Raw genomic sequence first — 16,891 nt, 5'->3', positions numbered from 1 at the left:
CAGGAGATCCTCTGGCAGGGCCCGGCGCCCCCTCCCCAGCAGCCCAGGCCGGGGGAGAGTGAATTCCAGCCGCACATTCCCGCAGTTCTTCCCGGGAACTTCTCCCTCTCTTTTCCCCTCCCTAGGGCGCACACCAGCCTGGCCCGACTCCCACTCAGCTCTCTTTTCTCAGAACCCCGACCCACGGCGTTGACGGAATGGAGTGCCCTTCCCATTGGCCCGAGCGTCGTTCCCTGAGGTGGCACCGTCCGCCCGATTGGTTGGCCACTCCCGACCCCCCGCCCACCCGTCCGCCGGGTTGCCCGGCTCCCCGCCCTCCCCCACCCTCCCCCCACCGTCCCCTACCCTCCCTCCAGCGCCGCCCGGAGCCTCCGCCCTCGCCGCCTCGCTCCGCGCACCCGCCCGCGCGCCCAGCCCCGCTCCGCTCGGCTCGCGCGGCGACCCCGCCAGCGCGCTGGCCCCGCCCCCGGGGCGCGCGGCTCTATAAATGCAGCTGCGCGGCCGGCGGGGCGAGAGCGTAGAGGAGGCGCGCTAGTGAGTCGGTGGGGCGGTGGGGACACCTCCGGGCAGGGGAGCGCGGCGGCGGCGGCGGCGGCGGCGGCCGGGCTGTAGTCGGAGCTCCGAAGGGGGCGACTAGGGAACCCGGTGGGCTGCTTTCTCTCCGGTGCTCTCGATTTTTCTTGCCTTTTGGTCCCGGCCGAGTGTGTCGCCCACTGAGCGGAGATTCCCGGAGCGACCCTCCCGTCAATTCTTGGGCGCGGGATCGCCGGGAGCCTCGCGGTGCCCCGAGCGCGGACCGAGCGCGCCGGGCGCGAAGGCAAGGGGAGCGGAGCCGGCCGCGGGCGGGGGCCCGGAGCTTGCCTGCGTCCCTCGCTCGCCCCAGCGGGTCGGCTCGCGCAGGGCGCAGGGCGCGCGCGATGAAGGCGGTGAGCCCCGTGCGCCCCTCGGGCCGCAAGGCGCCGTCGGGCTGCGGCGGAGGGGAGCTGGCCCTACGCTGCCTGGCCGAGCACGGCCACAGCCTGGGTGGCTCGGCGGCCGCGGCGGCCGCGGCGGCGGCAGCGCGCTGCAAGGCGGCGGAGGCGGCGGCCGACGAGCCGGCGCTGTGCCTGCAGTGCGATATGAACGACTGCTACAGCCGCCTGCGGAGGCTGGTGCCCACCATCCCGCCCAACAAGAAAGTCAGCAAAGTGGAGATCCTGCAGCACGTTATCGACTACATCCTGGACCTGCAGCTGGCGCTGGAGACGCACCCGGCTCTGCTGAGGCAGCCGCCGCCGCCCGCGCCACCGCACCACCCAGCCGGGACCTGTCCGGCCGCGCCGCCGCGGACCCCGCTCACGGCGCTCAACACGGACCCGGTGAGAGGCCGGCGGCCGCGGGAGGGCGGTGGCGGGGTGGCCGGCCGCGGGCGCTCCCCTTCCTCGGGGCAGGGGCGGCGGGGAATGACAGCAACCCCCCCCCCCCGCACCCACTCCTTCTCCGGGCGCCCGGGGCCGCCGGCCGCGGGCTCCGCGCGGCGAGCGCGGGTCCGGGTGGACGCGCGCGGGGCGGGACTGGGGCTGTGCGCCTCCCGGGCTGTCAAGTCCAGCCTGCGCCCGGGGTGGGGTGGGGTGGGGTGGGGGAGCCCCCCGCGGCTGCTGGCTGGGGTGGGGGTGGGGGTGGGTGCCAGCCTGGCTTCCGAGAACGAGTCCGGGACCGCGCCGAGGGCGACGTTTGCGCCGGCTAACCTTTCCCTTGGTGTTCCGTTGCTGTTCCAGGCCGGCGCGGTGAACAAGCAGGGCGACAGCATTCTGTGCCGCTGAGCCGCGCTGTCCAGGTGAGCGCGCGTGTCCCTCCTCCGGGGGCCGGTCCCCAGAGACGCCCGTCCCCGGGGGCTGCGGGTGCCGGGCACCGCAGTGTTCTTCGCCCCTAACATTTCTGAGGGCGAACTCCCAGTGAGGCGGACACCCCCTCTCCGTGCAAGCGTACTTCGCTTTAGTAATTGGGGTTCACTCTAAATGGAGACGGATCAGCTCCTGTCCCCCCCCCCCCGTCCCCGCCACCCCCGTGCCTCACCGGTGACCGAAGGGCAACTGCCCTCCTTCCCGCCGAGGGAGGGCACCCTCGTGAGCATGGAGACTGTCCGATGTGCACCCACCCCCGCGCTGTCTGACACCCACAAAGTGGGATGCGGGCCGGACCTGCGAGCGGATCCCGGATCCGGGATTCCTGGGGCGGGGCGGGGGGGGGGTGGTGATGGGGGCAGCAGCTGCCTGCCGGTCGCCTGGCCGGCCGCGGGCTGCGGCTGTTGTCCGACCCGGTGGTTTGTTTTGGGTTGTTGATCAAGCATGTCTTGAGTTTGGTCGGTGGCGCCCGTTAGTCTGCAGCGGGAAGGTTCACACACCCCCTTATTCATTCCTCTTCCACAGGTGTGCGGCCGCCTGCGCCCGAGCCAGGAGCACTAGAGAGGGAGGGGGAAAGAGCAGAAGTTAGAGAAAAAGCCACCCGAGGAAAGGAAAGGAAAGGAAAGGAAAAAAAAAAAAAATCAGCAAATCCTAGAAACGTTACATTTGTCATTCCAAGAGCGGGGGGAAGAAAGATAAAACTTTCATCGTTTTTTTTTTTTCTTGTTTTTTTTTTTTTTTCTTGCACGTTCGTAAACATTCTACATATGTACTCTCTTTTGTCTCTTCATTTATAACCGCTGTGAAATGTACATTTCTGTGTTTTTGGAGGTGCAGTTAAACTTCTAAGCTTAAGTGTGACAGAACTGATAAATTAGAAGATCAAGAGAAAATCAACTTTAGAAGCCTACTTTGTGACCAAGGAGCTCAATTTTTGTTTTGAAGCTTTACTAATATAACAGAGCATTGTAGATATTTTTTTTTTTGACATCTATTGTTTAAAATAGATGATTATAATGGGGGGGCAGGGAACTTTCTTTTCCCTGCAAGAATGTTACATATTGTATAGATATCTGAGTGACATTTCATACCATGTATATATAGAGATGTTCTATAAGTGTGAGAAAGTATATGCTTTAATAGACTACTGTAATTATAAGATATTTTTAATTAAATATTTTTTGTAAATATTATGTGTGTGTGTTTTTAAATCTATGGGATTATTTCTTTTGGAAAATTATTTTTCAGCTCCATTGCAGAGCTCCTGATATCTTGAATGTCTTTACTGTTTGGCCTAGCATTCAATTTGTTTCTGTTTTATCCAGTGTCGTGTGGACTTGGAAGTAATAGTTAGTGGTCCAGCATGACTGCATGAGATGTTTAATCACAAAATAAACTTGTTCTGAGTCCATTCAAATGTGTTTTCTTTAACCTAGATTGAAACCTTTGTATTTGAAACCTACCTGTTGGAAATCTACTTTATCAGTTTTTAAGGACAGGGTTCGATAGTGTAATATATAAAGAGTTAAGTGTTTGCTTTTCAACCGAGGTCAAAATGGATTCTGAATGGTTTTGCATAGGGAATGGGGAAATGCTTGGATCCTTAAGGAGTTTATGAAATCTACTGTTTTATGAAAGTGAAGAAAAATGCTTATCATTCTTCATTTTACACTAAAGCTTAATGTCACTGCGTTTCATGTCTGTACAGATTATTTAAGTCATAGAAATGAAAAATGTTCTCTGCTTGCTACCAAAGGACAGACTCTTGGAAATGAACATTTTCTGCTCTCCTTCCTCCAAAGAATATTAATAGGCAACAGTGGGAGAAAAAAAACAAGGCATAATGGCAAATCCTTCAAGCAGGGATAAAAGTCGATCTTCAAACATTAACTTAAGTAGACCAAAAAATTCTGATGACCGCATCTAGATTATTTTTTTATACAAATGATTTTCACTATAGCTATGTTAGTTAACTGCTAAACTACTGTCCAACCTCTTGTGATGTGTAACTTTTACATGTGAATATTAAAGTAGATTTATCTGTCTTGTACTGTGATTTCTGGTCTCGTTTCTTCAAAACCCTTTACTTATTTTTTAAGACTTTCTTTTCTCTTTAACAAAGTGTTTTCTAGGTTGTGTAGGACTATCAGGGTTTGTGAACATTGTGCATTTAGCGTGATCAGTACTTTGCACACCAGTTAGATGGAATTTTTAGAGTGAGAGAGAATTAAGTAGGATTTAATTGGGTGCTTTGTAAATAGTTAGTCAACTGTGTGTGTAATGTGGTCTGTTTGATTTTTTAAAAAGAAAGGATTTGTTTCAGATTATACAAGAATAAAAGTATTACAGACCCAAGGGACTTTTTCTGGGGTCAAAGTCAAATATTTATATGAATATGAAATATCATGGTCCCTAGTAGTCAGCTGAAGAGGCAACCGTCAGCATAAATGAACAAAGTTAATGCCAGTACATTCAGATACATTGAAAGGCTTAAAAAATCTGTCCTGTCCACAGCACGTTACCCCCCAGCTTTGACATTTCACTGGTCTTCGGTATTTTTAGAATTTGATGTATTTGGTGTTGAGCCTTATAAAGTCAAAGGACTGCTTGTTTAGATGAAGTTTATTTTTATTTTTGATATTATTCATTCTTGTCACACACCAAGAGGAAAACAGAAAAACACTGCTGGAATTCCAAATCTGAAGAATTCGAAGGATTGTGTTCTTTGTTATTAAATGGGACAATCCGTCCTTTTTCCTTAGCCATTTAATTCCAGGAGGAAGCAAGTCGCATGAGCACTGCTGGTTGGAGTTAAGCATCTGCCGGGCCTGACTGCTGAACCCCTACTTAAGCCGTTAGGCACAGTTTAAATTTATAGCGGGCGATTACTAACCTTAAAACAAATGGTTAAGTATTTTTGTGTTTGAGGATAGGTGTTGCTTCTTAGTTAATGTTACGTTTGGGGCATGAAAAACCACTGAAAGGGAAGAAAAGCGTTAGGCACGTTACATTTTACACACTTGGCATTTTCACCTTGGCCACTTGCATAGTTTGGCTATCTCTAACGACACTGTCATTTTGTTTTAATTACATGGACATGTATAAGATATTACATGCTATTGTATTGGCTGTGACCTAACCAACCAACCAGACAACAAAAACATTTTGAGTCATTTGTCTAGTCCTAAGTATTCAGATATTTGGCTTTACAAATGAAAATATCCTGCCTTCTTAGTTCATCTGCTTTTCATTGTATAGGGACTAGCAAAGCGTAAGAAGCATTTAAAATTTTGAAAAGAATGAAAAAGTATCCCACAGTGGGATGTCATTTCTGATCCGGTCATAAAGTCCTGAACATCTCTGATACCTCAAAAAGGAAGGGCGGGGGGGGAGAAGCCCTTTTCACTCTAAGGACCTCTATACTTCGAAACTGTATAAATCTTACGTTTATTGTCAAGCTTTAACTGAATTTTCAGAACTTTAAAAAATTTTGACCCCCTTCCCATAATCTATTGTATTAAATGCCTCCTATAAAAATAAATCTTCTCTGAGTAAAGGGGTCTGAAGTTTGTGGTTTTTAATTGACTTCTATGGAGTTATGCAATTTTTCATTATCAAGAATGGGTCTCTTGATGGATCACCTCAATTATTTACAGTGTTTCTTACCCTGTGATGAAAAATGTGGCTTAAAAATGGTGATATGAACGGAAAGAAAATCTAGTTTGAATGTTAGGGGAAAGCTTGTCTGTTCTTTGGCGTCTGCTAGAATAAGAAGCAATAATCCTAAACAAGACAGCAGTAGGATGTCCAGGGAAACTAGACCTAGCCCCCCCACCCCCCCCCACACACACATACACAGAAGGTAAATAACGTAGACAGAAAGAAATTATTCACAGTAGTACAGAGCCAAGTAAAACTCGTTCCCTTTCTAGCTGGTGCACTTTAATTACATATATGTTAATCAGCACAGATAGCCCGGGGGTCTCAACAGGGCCAACCACCAAACCCTCCAGTATCCTAAGGAAGGAAAACCTCCCCTTTCCTGCTTTGCGAATCCAGGAAATTAATTTACACACCTCAGAGTTCATCTTAACAAGGCTGCCCTCAGTAGGTCTCCTTCAGACCCAGATGATTTCTTTCAATTACAACCCATGATGTTTTGCTACAATATTAATTATGTTAATTAGAACCGTTGCCCAAAAGGTTTTAGGATTGTAATTGTACCTAGCTCTACCTTGAGCATTGATCCAATCAGTACTTTAAAAGATAAAGAAAACTCTGACAAACGGGAATTTGTTCAAGGGAGACAACGTTCCATCATATCTACTTCGTCGAAAATGCTCTCAAATTTTCAACGAATTTTTTAAGCGTGCTTTGTGTTCAAGTGCCTCCTTTATATTGATTCCTATCCTGGCTGGCTCTAAAAACTTTTGCCTCGGTGCTGAAACTCAGGTCTGAGCCATATTGCCTGAGGTTTTCTACACTCACGTGAGCCACTTAACTCACCAGTGGCCTGCTGGAGGTAGTTCCATCATTCGTAAGTGTCCACAGTAAATTCACACACGGGATATGAAAAAGGGGCCGTAAAAATTGACGTTAATTTGAAAAGCCCCTCTGAGTCCATAAAAGTAAACACACCGTTTCTGCAGGAAGAACAAAAGGTGTTCCCTATATTCTAGTAGCAAAGACGTAGCTGAAGAGGAACTGAATTAAAAATGTTTAAAGGGATTGCCAGACCAACTTCCTTTTTTGTTTTAAGTTTATTATTTATTTTGAAGGGGGAGGGGCAGAGAGAGAGGGAGAGAGAGAATCCCTACTCCGGCTTCTTGCTGTCAGCGCGGAGCCGGATGAGGGACTTGAACCCACCATCCCTGACATCACGGCCTGAGCCAAAACCAAGAGTTGGACGCTTAACTGACCGAGCCACCCAGGCGCCCCTGCAAGCCCAATTTTCTATGCCAATAAGAATTTTTTCCAATAAGAAATCTCACAGTTTAGAAAGGAATTTTCTAAGAGATTCATTACATAAGCATTGGCAAAATATGCAAATTCCTAGTGAAACAAGATGTCGTTATTTCCTCAAGTTACGGTTCCACAATTCTTTGTGATATAAGGTGCATTTTAGCACTTTTGATGTGCATATTGAGTTCACATGTTGAAATTTCATCTTTTATTACAAAGTTTAATTTCCAATGGAAGAATTACAATCTACATACAATTCCTCATGCAAATTCGTATATTTTAGCATGTTTCTTAAATTTTATTTAACTATTTTCTTAAATGTTTTAAATATTACCTTAAATGTTTTAAGCATTTTCTAAAACATTTGCTATTTCCTTCACAAACTTAGGCAGTCCATTGAGAGACTGTAGTTGTGTGGAGGTCTGTGTGTGTGTTCACCTAAAAATAGTTAATGAACACACGGAAAAATAATTTTCAAAAAGGAGTCGCCTTTAAAACAAAATAAGTAAGCCGTATCAACCTTCTTCCATTTTCTCTCTTCTTTAATTCCTAAGATTGAAGATTTCCATAAAAATGCACTCCCCATTTTCCTGGACAGCTATAAGTCAATCATGTTATGTTTAAGCATAAAGCGGGACGGAAAATAAAGAGCAAGGAAATCAATTGTGTTTATCATATGCTAGAATTGGGTTGAAATTCATATGTAATCTGAAGAAAAAAAGAGGGACATACCTATATATGTCAAACCCACAGAGCCCAGGGAACAGATCTAAACCTGTAGACCTGAATTTGACACCTTACGTCAGCAAGAATTCTTGGAAACACTTTTCATGCATATTGACCGTGAGTCGGTGGCCATAGTTAGAACAAGGTAGGCTCCTTGAAGTAGAAGACCGTGTGTGATTCCTCTTTGTGTGTCTTCGGGTGCCTAACCAGAGCTTTGTAAAACATGTGGGTTTTTTATTATTTTTTGTATTGCGTTTCTTTATTTTTGAGAGGCAGGGAGAGACAGCATGAGCAGGGAAGGGGCAGAGAGACAGAGGGAGGCACAGAATCCCAAGCAGGCTCCAGGCTCCGAGCTGTCAGCACGAAGCCCGACGCGGGGCTCGAACTCACGAACCACAAGATCATGAGCTGAAGTTGGACGCTCAACCAACTGAGCCACCCAGATGCCCCTGTAAAATATGTGTTGACCTGAATGAAGAATGGTCCCCTGGGAGAGTCCCTAGGTCATGCTCTCAGTTATTTCTTCTTGGCCTTTTATCTACACTGAATCACAGCCGCGTCGGACCATCCTATCTGACCGCCTCGTGGTCCTATCTCTGAAGCACAGTGGATTTGAAACAAGATTTTATGGTCTCCCCCTAAATCCTTACTGTCTGACTCCTCATTGTCTCAGTCAGCTTGGACTGCTGTAACAAAGTACCGTAAACCCGGTGGCTTGAACGATGGACATTTATTTCTCATGGCTCTGGAGGCTAGGAAGTCCAGATCAAGGTGCCCAGAAGTCACCTTCAAATGCACCATCAAATGCAAAAAGAACCCGGAGCTAAGCAAGGCTCTCTCCCTGCCCCCATGCCCTGGACATAAAAGTTCTTTGAATGTCATTGCCGACCCGTCCTTTTTCTCTGCCATTTCTGGCTGCCCTCAAGCATACATTCAGCCACAACTAGGGTCTTGTCCTGTACATCCTACACAGCAAAGCATGCTTATCTCCCTAGTCTGGACAGTGTAAGGTTGATCTCCTGAGAGTTTAAGAAGGGCATGGGCTCAGGAAGGATACGCATGGAACATGGAATATGGGCCCAAGGGAGGGTCACCTGCTCATCCAGCCACGCAGGCTAACTTCCCCACCTGCGGGTAAGGGTTAACCCATCCACATCCCTTTCATGCTTCCCTTCCTTTGCATATGGTGGTACCCTTGTCTGCATCCCTTGACCACTACTCTCAGTGTGGGCTGGCTGTTAAACCCCTCACCATCCTTCGTCTCTCACTACTTCTGCAAAAACTATATGACGCCTCTCTTCCTCACCCCCAAAACATCCACACACACACACCCGTGCTATCGTGTAATTATGTTCACATGTCTGTGTTCCCTGTAGATCCCTGATAGCCCGGGGAGTTCCAGACCACAAAGTACCAGAAGAACATTCCTATAACTCTCTGTGCCAGCAAATCTAGCAAATTCTTTGCAACTCAAAATTGCGGTTGAGGGGTGTTCATTATTATCTTTTGAAAGCCTTTGGCCGCCTTAGACATGAAAAATAGACAAGCTGTGTGTTCCTGAGGATGAGGAAGTGTGGTCAGCCTCGGGCAGAGAGTTGGAAGGAAAGATTGAGAAGGAGAGGAGAGAGGCAGAGCAGATCTTGTATGCCGAAGAAAATAATAGGACTGGCCGAAGCTGGGGTGAATTAGGACACACCCCTCGAGACGAAAACGTGGGGCAAGGAAGGAGGACCCCACAGGCATAGGCGGGGAGGGGTGCGGGGTGGGAGCAGCAGGCAGGGTGCACTCAGGAAGACTGTTGCATCAGTCTCCGCAGGCGTGCCCTTGGCCTCTGTTCTCATCAATCGGTGAAAGAGGCATGGGATACATCAGCCGCAGCAAATGCAGTGAATCCTCACGAGTCAGTTTGGAAAGGACCAGGCTGGCCACCTGAATGGGAAAACCCTGTAGGCATGAAAGTTTCCTTTCCACTCCTACGATATGGGGCCCCGGAAGTAGACTCATATGACTAGCAACCTGGAATATGTCTGGTGACATACCTCGCATCGTCCAGTGAAGAAGACAGAAGCCTAAAAAGTGGAGGGGTAGAGTCCGATCTAGAACCTGGTTTCTCCATCTCTAATCCAGCACCACAGCCTCATATGGATGGGTTATTTTCCAGTTTCCTCTTACTTACATGGTTTCTCTTGGTCTATATATATTCTAGTCTACACTTTGCCTCATGCTCAGTCCTAAGAAGCTGGGGTCCAAATCTTAAGCAAATAATCGTTGAAGGTAGGTCTGGTCTGTCTGCCTTTAAAAAAATTTTTAATGTTTATTAAAGAGCATGAGTGGGGGAGGGGTGGAGAAGGAGGGAGACAGAGAATCCGAAGCAGGCTCCAGGCTCTGAGCTGTCAGCACAGAGCCCGACTCTGGCCTGAACTCACAAACTGCCAGATCATGACCTAAGCCAAAGTTGGACGCTTAACCGACTGAGCCACCCAGGCGCCCCTGTCTGCCTTTTAAAATAAAAAAAAAAAACAGAGGTAACGTACTTTTATAACAAGCATCAAGTATTTCAAAGTCCTTTGACAAAAAAGCACAGGCAATTCAATGGACAAAGGACAGTCTTTTCAATAGATGATTCTGGAACAACTGGATGTCCAAACGCAAAAACTGAGCTTCGACAGACACCTTAGACCTTTCAAAGAGATTAATTCAGAATGGATCTTAGACCTAAATGTAGGTACGAAAGGGTTCAACTTCTAGAGGGAGATGTAGGAGAAAATCTTTGTGACTTTGGGTCTAGTGATGAATTTTTAGATACAGCTCCAAACGCATGAAAGAATTTAACCCTACGTTATCACCTGCAGATCTAGCTACCACATCTTTGTGGCCAGAACCCCCTCCAGTCTACAGGGCCAGCGTGGTGTGGCGAAGGGTCACAGACTGACGGGCTCAGAGCTCCACAACCTGCTATATTCCCTCAGGCAAGCAACTTTTCCAAGTTCCAATGGCCTCATCTGTAAAATGGCTGTATATTAATAATCACCTAGCGCAGAGGGGGCTTGAAAGATACAAAGAAAGTAACATAGATGAAAATATTTTAGAACAATGGTTATTACTTAGGTATATATAAAAATTATCTTGAGAGATGTTTCACTTTTCAATTCCTGACTTCACCCGTCCCTCCCTCTTACCACTGAGACTCTGATTGATCCGGTGTGGGGTAGGACCCACGAACCTGCCTTGTAGCTTCTCCCTGATGAATCTGAGGCAAGTCTCCAGAGAACCTCACTTTGAGAAATCATTCTGTAAAATATAAGATGTTACAGAGCCTTAGGCTGTTATGACACACATGGTTGATTTCTCCTACTTTTGGACATCACTTTTCCAATTTTGCAGGCGCTCTGATCAAGTGAGGCGGAGAGGTTGATATAACATCAACAGAAGGTCATGGCAAAAATATCCAGTGGGAGAAAGGAAGTCAGTACAGGTAGGGGGTGCCTCTGAAGGGGAGCTGCTTTGAAAATGAGACCGTGGCGTGGTCCCTGAGACAAGTCTGCCATCAAGATGCTGAGTCCTCCCTACTCTTATTTGACTCTTTCTTTGAGTCAAAACATTCGTGACAACCCTTGCTTTACCTAGTGTGTTAAATCTTAAATTTTCTGAAGAAAGGCATACAAGCAGGAGGACATTTTCTCACCCTGTCACAGGTCATGCCAAATCATTACATTCTCTCTTTATATCAATGTGGTGAGCTAAAGACTGTTCGGAAAGGAGCGCCTGGGTGGCTCAGTCGACCGAGCACCCGACTGATCAGGTCATGATCTCACGGTTCATGAGTTCAAGCCCTGCATTGGGCTCTGTGCTGACAGTTCAGAGCCTGGAGCCTGCTATGGATTCTGTGTCTCTCTCTGTCTCTGTCCCTCCCCCCCTCATGCTCTGTCTCTCTCTCTGTCTCTCCCTCCCTCTCTCTCTCTCTCTCTCAAAAATAAATCAACATCAAAAAAACTAAAAGCAAAAAGAATGTTCGGAGAAGCCATGCCTGTTCAGGCAGCAATGAGTAATCATATTTTAATATTATTTAATTAATATATTTGCATTAATGTAATAATTATTTTAATGGGTGAACAAATTTAGAGAAAGAATATTTCATTTCCCCCAGGATATTATATCACCCTAAGGGATGACCGATAACACGATGTAGGAAGCTGGTCTTTCTCCAACTGCTCTGCTTACCTTAGAGCTGTCCTCATTGATAGCTATCAAATGTTAAAATACTGTACGTGTGTAAAATCGGGGTAGAGTACAATGGTACCTTAGTTTCATCTAACAGATTTCTCCTTGGTGGAATTGTGTATGATTTTTATGGATTTGAAAGCAGTGAAGAGAATAACTTTAATTCTTCAAAAGTTGAATGAGAGCTTTATAAAAGGAAACATCGGTAAGTCTGTGGAATTGCGTTCTGAGCTCTGCTGCTTACTGTGTGCTCTCAGGAAAGGTACTTTACCCCTCTGAGCCTTATTTAAACTTTCTTTTATAGGAGGAGGTCTCAATATTTGGCAATAGGAGTCTTTATGCGAGTCATGTGTGCAAAGCTCCTACTGTAGAGGGAGGCATGTGAGCCATTCAGTATAATTTAGCTCCTTTCCTCACACCCTTCCTGCCATACTCATCCTGTAAGACCTAAATATGTGCGTGTTCTCTAACCCCAATGAAAATGGGGTTAACAAACAATGGAGAAGCAAGGAGCATCTGTGCAACCGGGTCCTCAACGTGGATGGCAAAGAATTCGGTAAATGGGCCAACATTTCCGGGAGACCCTGATTTTCAACTTTCTGTATGCAGAAACTATTTTCTGGGTCATTTCTTTCTCTCCAGAATAAGCCAGAGGTACTCTGTGCACAGAAGACACAAGTGACGTAAACAGTGATGGGAAAAAGAAGGGTTTGAGGAAAGATTGGAGTCTGAGGAACAAGAAAGAACCTCAGTGGCAAGAAGGCAGAGGACAACAGAGGATTACGGGAAATTAAGACGTGGGCCTCAACCGCTGTTGACTTAACTGTTAACATGGTCAAGCAGAATGCTTGTTGGCCTTTTCTCTGTTCTGAGACATAGCTAAGTGCTGCCGGACCAAGACAGATACTGAGGGTGTGGTCAGGGGAGGAACCCTACGCACCAATTCCCATAGTCAGTGCTAAATTATCTGGGACCCTAATAGCATTCTCCTGGTTGAGAAACAATTTTGAAACCAGAGGTATAACACTGGAGTGATACACAGTAGACCAAGTGGTATGTAAGAGACAGACTGAGGTTGAAAAGAGCTTCGAATTTGTACATTTCTGCATGGTTTAGCAAAGTATGCCTTTGATGATATATGTTTAACATAGTTTCTGGTAGCTACACTCTGCCATAAACAGAGCCAAGATCAATTCAACAGGGTACAGAGCACAAGGGTTGGGAGTTTGCCGCGTCGATTGCAATACTTTGCTGAATCATAAAGGAAGAATTTTGACGAAAAATCAAATGCCCTCATTTTACTGACAAGGAAACCGAGGCTCGGAAATGAATGTAAAAATGGGCCTCTTGTAAGAAGATGTAAGATAAGGACAGAGTTGCTAGCAAAGCTTAGGTGTTTGAAATCGCAGTGTCCTTTACTTTAGTAAGTTCAATAGAGAAGACAGTGATTTATATATCCAGCTCCCATTTATCCTGATGCATGCAATTTGTAGTTCTTTTTTCTTTCTTGCAGTTCATTTTCCTCTTAAAAAATTTCTGTAAACCCAACCTTTTGGTTTTTTTTTGTTGTTGTTGTTTTTTGTTTTTTGGTTTTTGGTTTTTTTTTGCATTTGTAATTTGAGTACTGAGATCATTCTCAGGAGGGCTATGTTCCTAAGAGAACAAAACTTTTTTTTTTTTTTTTTTTTAACTCTAGAGATGACTACTCTGGAAAAGAGAAAGGAATCTTTTCATCCAGAGTTATTTCAAAGTGAAAGATTTCATGATCATCCTAGATGATTCCACAAGCGGACTCCAAGGATACCTACCAGAGCCTGGTAAGTCCCGAGTGATCCTACAGGACATTAGGGAGCTTGTCGATTTGTTTACCAATTTGCAGATCTAACTTCGTGGCATGTGAAACACCAGTAAAAAATAATCTCCTGCTTCATTGTTTTAGAGAATACAAAGAAATGCACAATCACAGTGGACCTGTTCACTCTTGCCACGTCTGGTTTTTATTATTATACATAGAGAATCTTCTGTTCACCAGCATCTATAAAGGGGCTGGTTTCCTCAGCTCCATAGTAATTGTTTAATATTAAATCAGTGCAAAGTTTTAGGGCATGTTTCTTGGAAACCCTTTGGCATCAGGTGTGGATATCCAGGCAAGATAGCAGCTGTTAATTTTTAGGTTTAGAAAAAAAAAAAAAAAAAAAAGATCATGTGCATTTTCTCAAGTCTTAATGGAAACTCTTCACAGTCTAAATAGTCTAACTTGTTGATGGAGTAAAAAAACATCTTCAGTTCTTTCTAGAAACTGCAAACATGCTAAAAATAGAGTTCAACTTTTAAGAGGCAAGTTCTTCTAGATTTCTTATGTAGTTTGAGGCTTAGTAGATTGAAATGATTTTAAAATGCTTTAGAAAAAAATCAGGGGTGAAAATAATTACTTCAAACCAGGTCAAATAAGAATAACTGTGACAGGGGAGCCAGGGTGACGCAGTCAGTTAAAGGTTCTACTTCAGCTCAGGTCATGATCTCATAGTTCATGAGTTTGAGCCCCACGTTGGTCTCTGTGCTGACGGCTCACAGCCTGGACCCTGCTTCGGATTCTGTGTCTCCATCTCTCTCTCTCTGCCCCTCCCCTGCTTGTGCTCTCTCTCTCCTCTCAAAAGTAAAATAAACATGAAAAAAAACATTTTTTTTTTAAATAAGAAAGACTATGATAGGCCTCCTAAGCCTTGCAATGTTGTTTCAGGATATGTGTTAAAAATAAGATTTCCTTTTTGTTCACTGTTACTCCCTGCCAAAGACACAGAACTTCTCTGTGAAGCTGTGTTTGGGGGTCGACACCCGATCACCACTCTTTTTAGGAAAAGGGATCATAAAGTGGCCCACTGCGTGATCCGAAGAATGAAATCCTAATACTTGAACTCTGCAGGATTGGGTTGAAGACTGAGAACTTCAGCTGTCTTCCCCTCCAGCAAATTTCTCCTCTCCTCCACCCCATGTGACCCTAACCTCCCCGAAATCCCAATCTCCAGGGAGCTGGGGCCTGTTCTTCCTATCATGAACTTCCAGTCTTCTGGAAGCACTAGAAACATCAAAGAGAATCGCCTTCTCCCACGTCCTGCGTGTCTCACACTCTGTGGAATGGGCTGCCTAGGAGGGGATTGTACACCCTTCGTGGGGTGGGTCCCGCTCATTTCAGAGAATCAGCAAAGGCACTTCCAGACCGGCACAAAGCGTACAGGCGGTCTCTCCACCTCGCACTTGTGTGGCCATTTCTCTTGTCCTGGGGTCCTGATGTCCTGGCATTGCCATCACAGGTCTCGCGTCCCTGAATAATGCTGTGGTGGCCAACGGGCCGACACTCGCCCTCAATGACACCGAAGCTTGTGAGCTTCCATTAATGATTTGCTTTTACGTTAAACACACGGTTCTAGAAACACAAATTTCTGGCATGGCTAACCGTTGCATGACGAGAGTTTGGATAAGCCAGCAAATTTTCCTGCTGACGTTCCTCAAGTTCCATGCCTTCCTGGTGCTATGGGCTGTGTCAGTGATCTGCTGCCCTCTTTTGAATTTTAGGACGCACTGCACCCATAAATAGGGCCTGTTGCCTGAAGGAGCCTCCGCTCCGTGTCCTGGGGCAGGTGGAACCTTCTGGCTCAGTTTACTGATGCCCAGCAAAGGCTAGTCCAGCGCCGTCAGAACACTGTTTTCAGCTTCCCCACCCCCACGAATATGATGTCTTCTGCTGGTGTTCTGGGGGCGAAAGCAAGGCCCATCTCCTACAGCCACAAACCAGTCGATGAACGATTAGACATGCTGTTGTGCTTTTGTTTTCGTTTTAATTTTCCTACCTGAATCAAATTTATCACCCAGACCACTGCCCCTTCTGGGCTGATCTATTCATTCTCTGAAATTGCACGCATGAGATTCTCGTGACAAAGAATCTAGAAGAAGACTCGATGTCTGAATCCACTCCGTACACCTGCCCGGCTAAACACATCTGTTCTTTGAGGACAACAGCCAGCGGTGGAGGACCTCACAGGGTCACACTGGCTGGGTCACACTGAGATCAGAGGGCCTTGTAGGAAGTTAGACCTGCTGGGCTGGGTACAGCTTACTGGCGCCAGGGTCCCCCTGCCCCCCCTGCTCCAGTCTACCAGCTCCGCTCCGCTGCGATTGCATCACCCCCAAACCATCTGAGTGATGCTTCCTTCCCCTGCCCTCCCTAACAGCATCTCCGTCCCCACGTCCTCTGGCCATTACCCCCACTTCCTGTGCCAAACTCATAGATGAAGGAACAGGTGAGGATACGCTCATTAACAATAAAACTAAAGAATCTATTGTCATCTTTCCTCCAAAATCACAGGCGTTCTTTGGAGAACAAGAAGGCGGCCGCAATGGAGGGTCAGAAAAACCAGGAGGCGACGTCTAAGATTAGGTTCTATGAGGAAGCTGATTTCTGTCCATTGTTCTATGGCAATCTCTCTGCGTGTCTGTCTGCCTCTCTCAAGCTGCTTTGAGCTCCACCCTACCCCCAGAGCCTTCGCAGACTAGATGCTGGAACACCGCTCCGCCTGGGCCCCCTCTGGGCCATAGCAGTCCCGTGCTGAGCATGGAGACTTGGAGATGTGGTCGCCCCGCAGCTCCTAGTGGGAAAAAGAATGGGCAGCACTGTCTTCCTCCGGGAAGAATACTGAAAGTGCCTAAAGGTCCAATTAGGCCATTAGGAGATGAAAATGCACCCAAAATACAGGGGCTCTCCCAAACCACTGGGCAAACGGCCCTCTGCTCCACGGCCGGACTCCTGGGTGTGTGACCTGTGCTTCTGGAAGGGGCCTGCACTTCCGGCAATGCTCTGCCGTCACTGTCTTGACATTCCTCACAATTGTTTGAGTAAGGGGCCCACGTTGCCTTTCTGCACTGTGCCCCACGAGTTACGGATCTGCTCCTGCGTCGCATTCAGGGACAGCCCAGTCCTGAGGCATCCTATTTCCCCCCGGAAATGGTGGGTTGATACAGGTTTATGTTTGGGGGGCGGGGCAGGGGGCGTGGAATGCCTCGCGGTAGCCTTGGACCTGATTCGGACTCTTGGCTAGAAGGCC

General features: G+C 47.0%; 1 protein-coding gene across 1 annotated transcript; it reads left to right on the top strand.

The window, feature by feature from the left end:
* The first annotated feature begins 503 nt into the window (after nt 1–503).
* Nucleotides 504–2,464, top strand: ID4 (inhibitor of DNA binding 4, HLH protein). Its single transcript, XM_045497259.1, has 3 exons — nt 504–1,358; nt 1,758–1,816; nt 2,409–2,464. Exons 1-2 carry the CDS (start codon nt 918–920, stop codon nt 1,800–1,802), a joined length of 486 nt encoding a protein of 161 aa, XP_045353215.1. The 5' UTR covers nt 504–917; the 3' UTR covers nt 1,803–1,816; nt 2,409–2,464.
* The last annotated feature ends 14,427 nt before the right edge of the window (nt 2,465–16,891 follow it).

Source organism: Leopardus geoffroyi, chromosome B2 (genome assembly GCF_018350155.1).
Source record: "Leopardus geoffroyi isolate Oge1 chromosome B2, O.geoffroyi_Oge1_pat1.0, whole genome shotgun sequence".
Taxonomy (NCBI): domain Eukaryota; kingdom Metazoa; phylum Chordata; class Mammalia; order Carnivora; family Felidae; genus Leopardus; species Leopardus geoffroyi.
This window is presented reverse-complemented; position numbering and strand designations above follow the sequence as displayed.

What these genes read in the sequence shown, in the direction of transcription:
- ID4 (XM_045497259.1), top strand. Translation starts at nt 918, where the DNA reads ATGAAGGCGGTGAGCCCCGTGCGCCCCTCGGGCCGCAAGGCGCCGTCG. An exon ending in CGGCGCTCAACACGGACCCG is followed by an intron (nt 1,359 to 1,757) that starts GTGAGAGGCCGG and finishes TTGCTGTTCCAG; the next exon opens with GCCGGCGCGGTGAACAAGCA.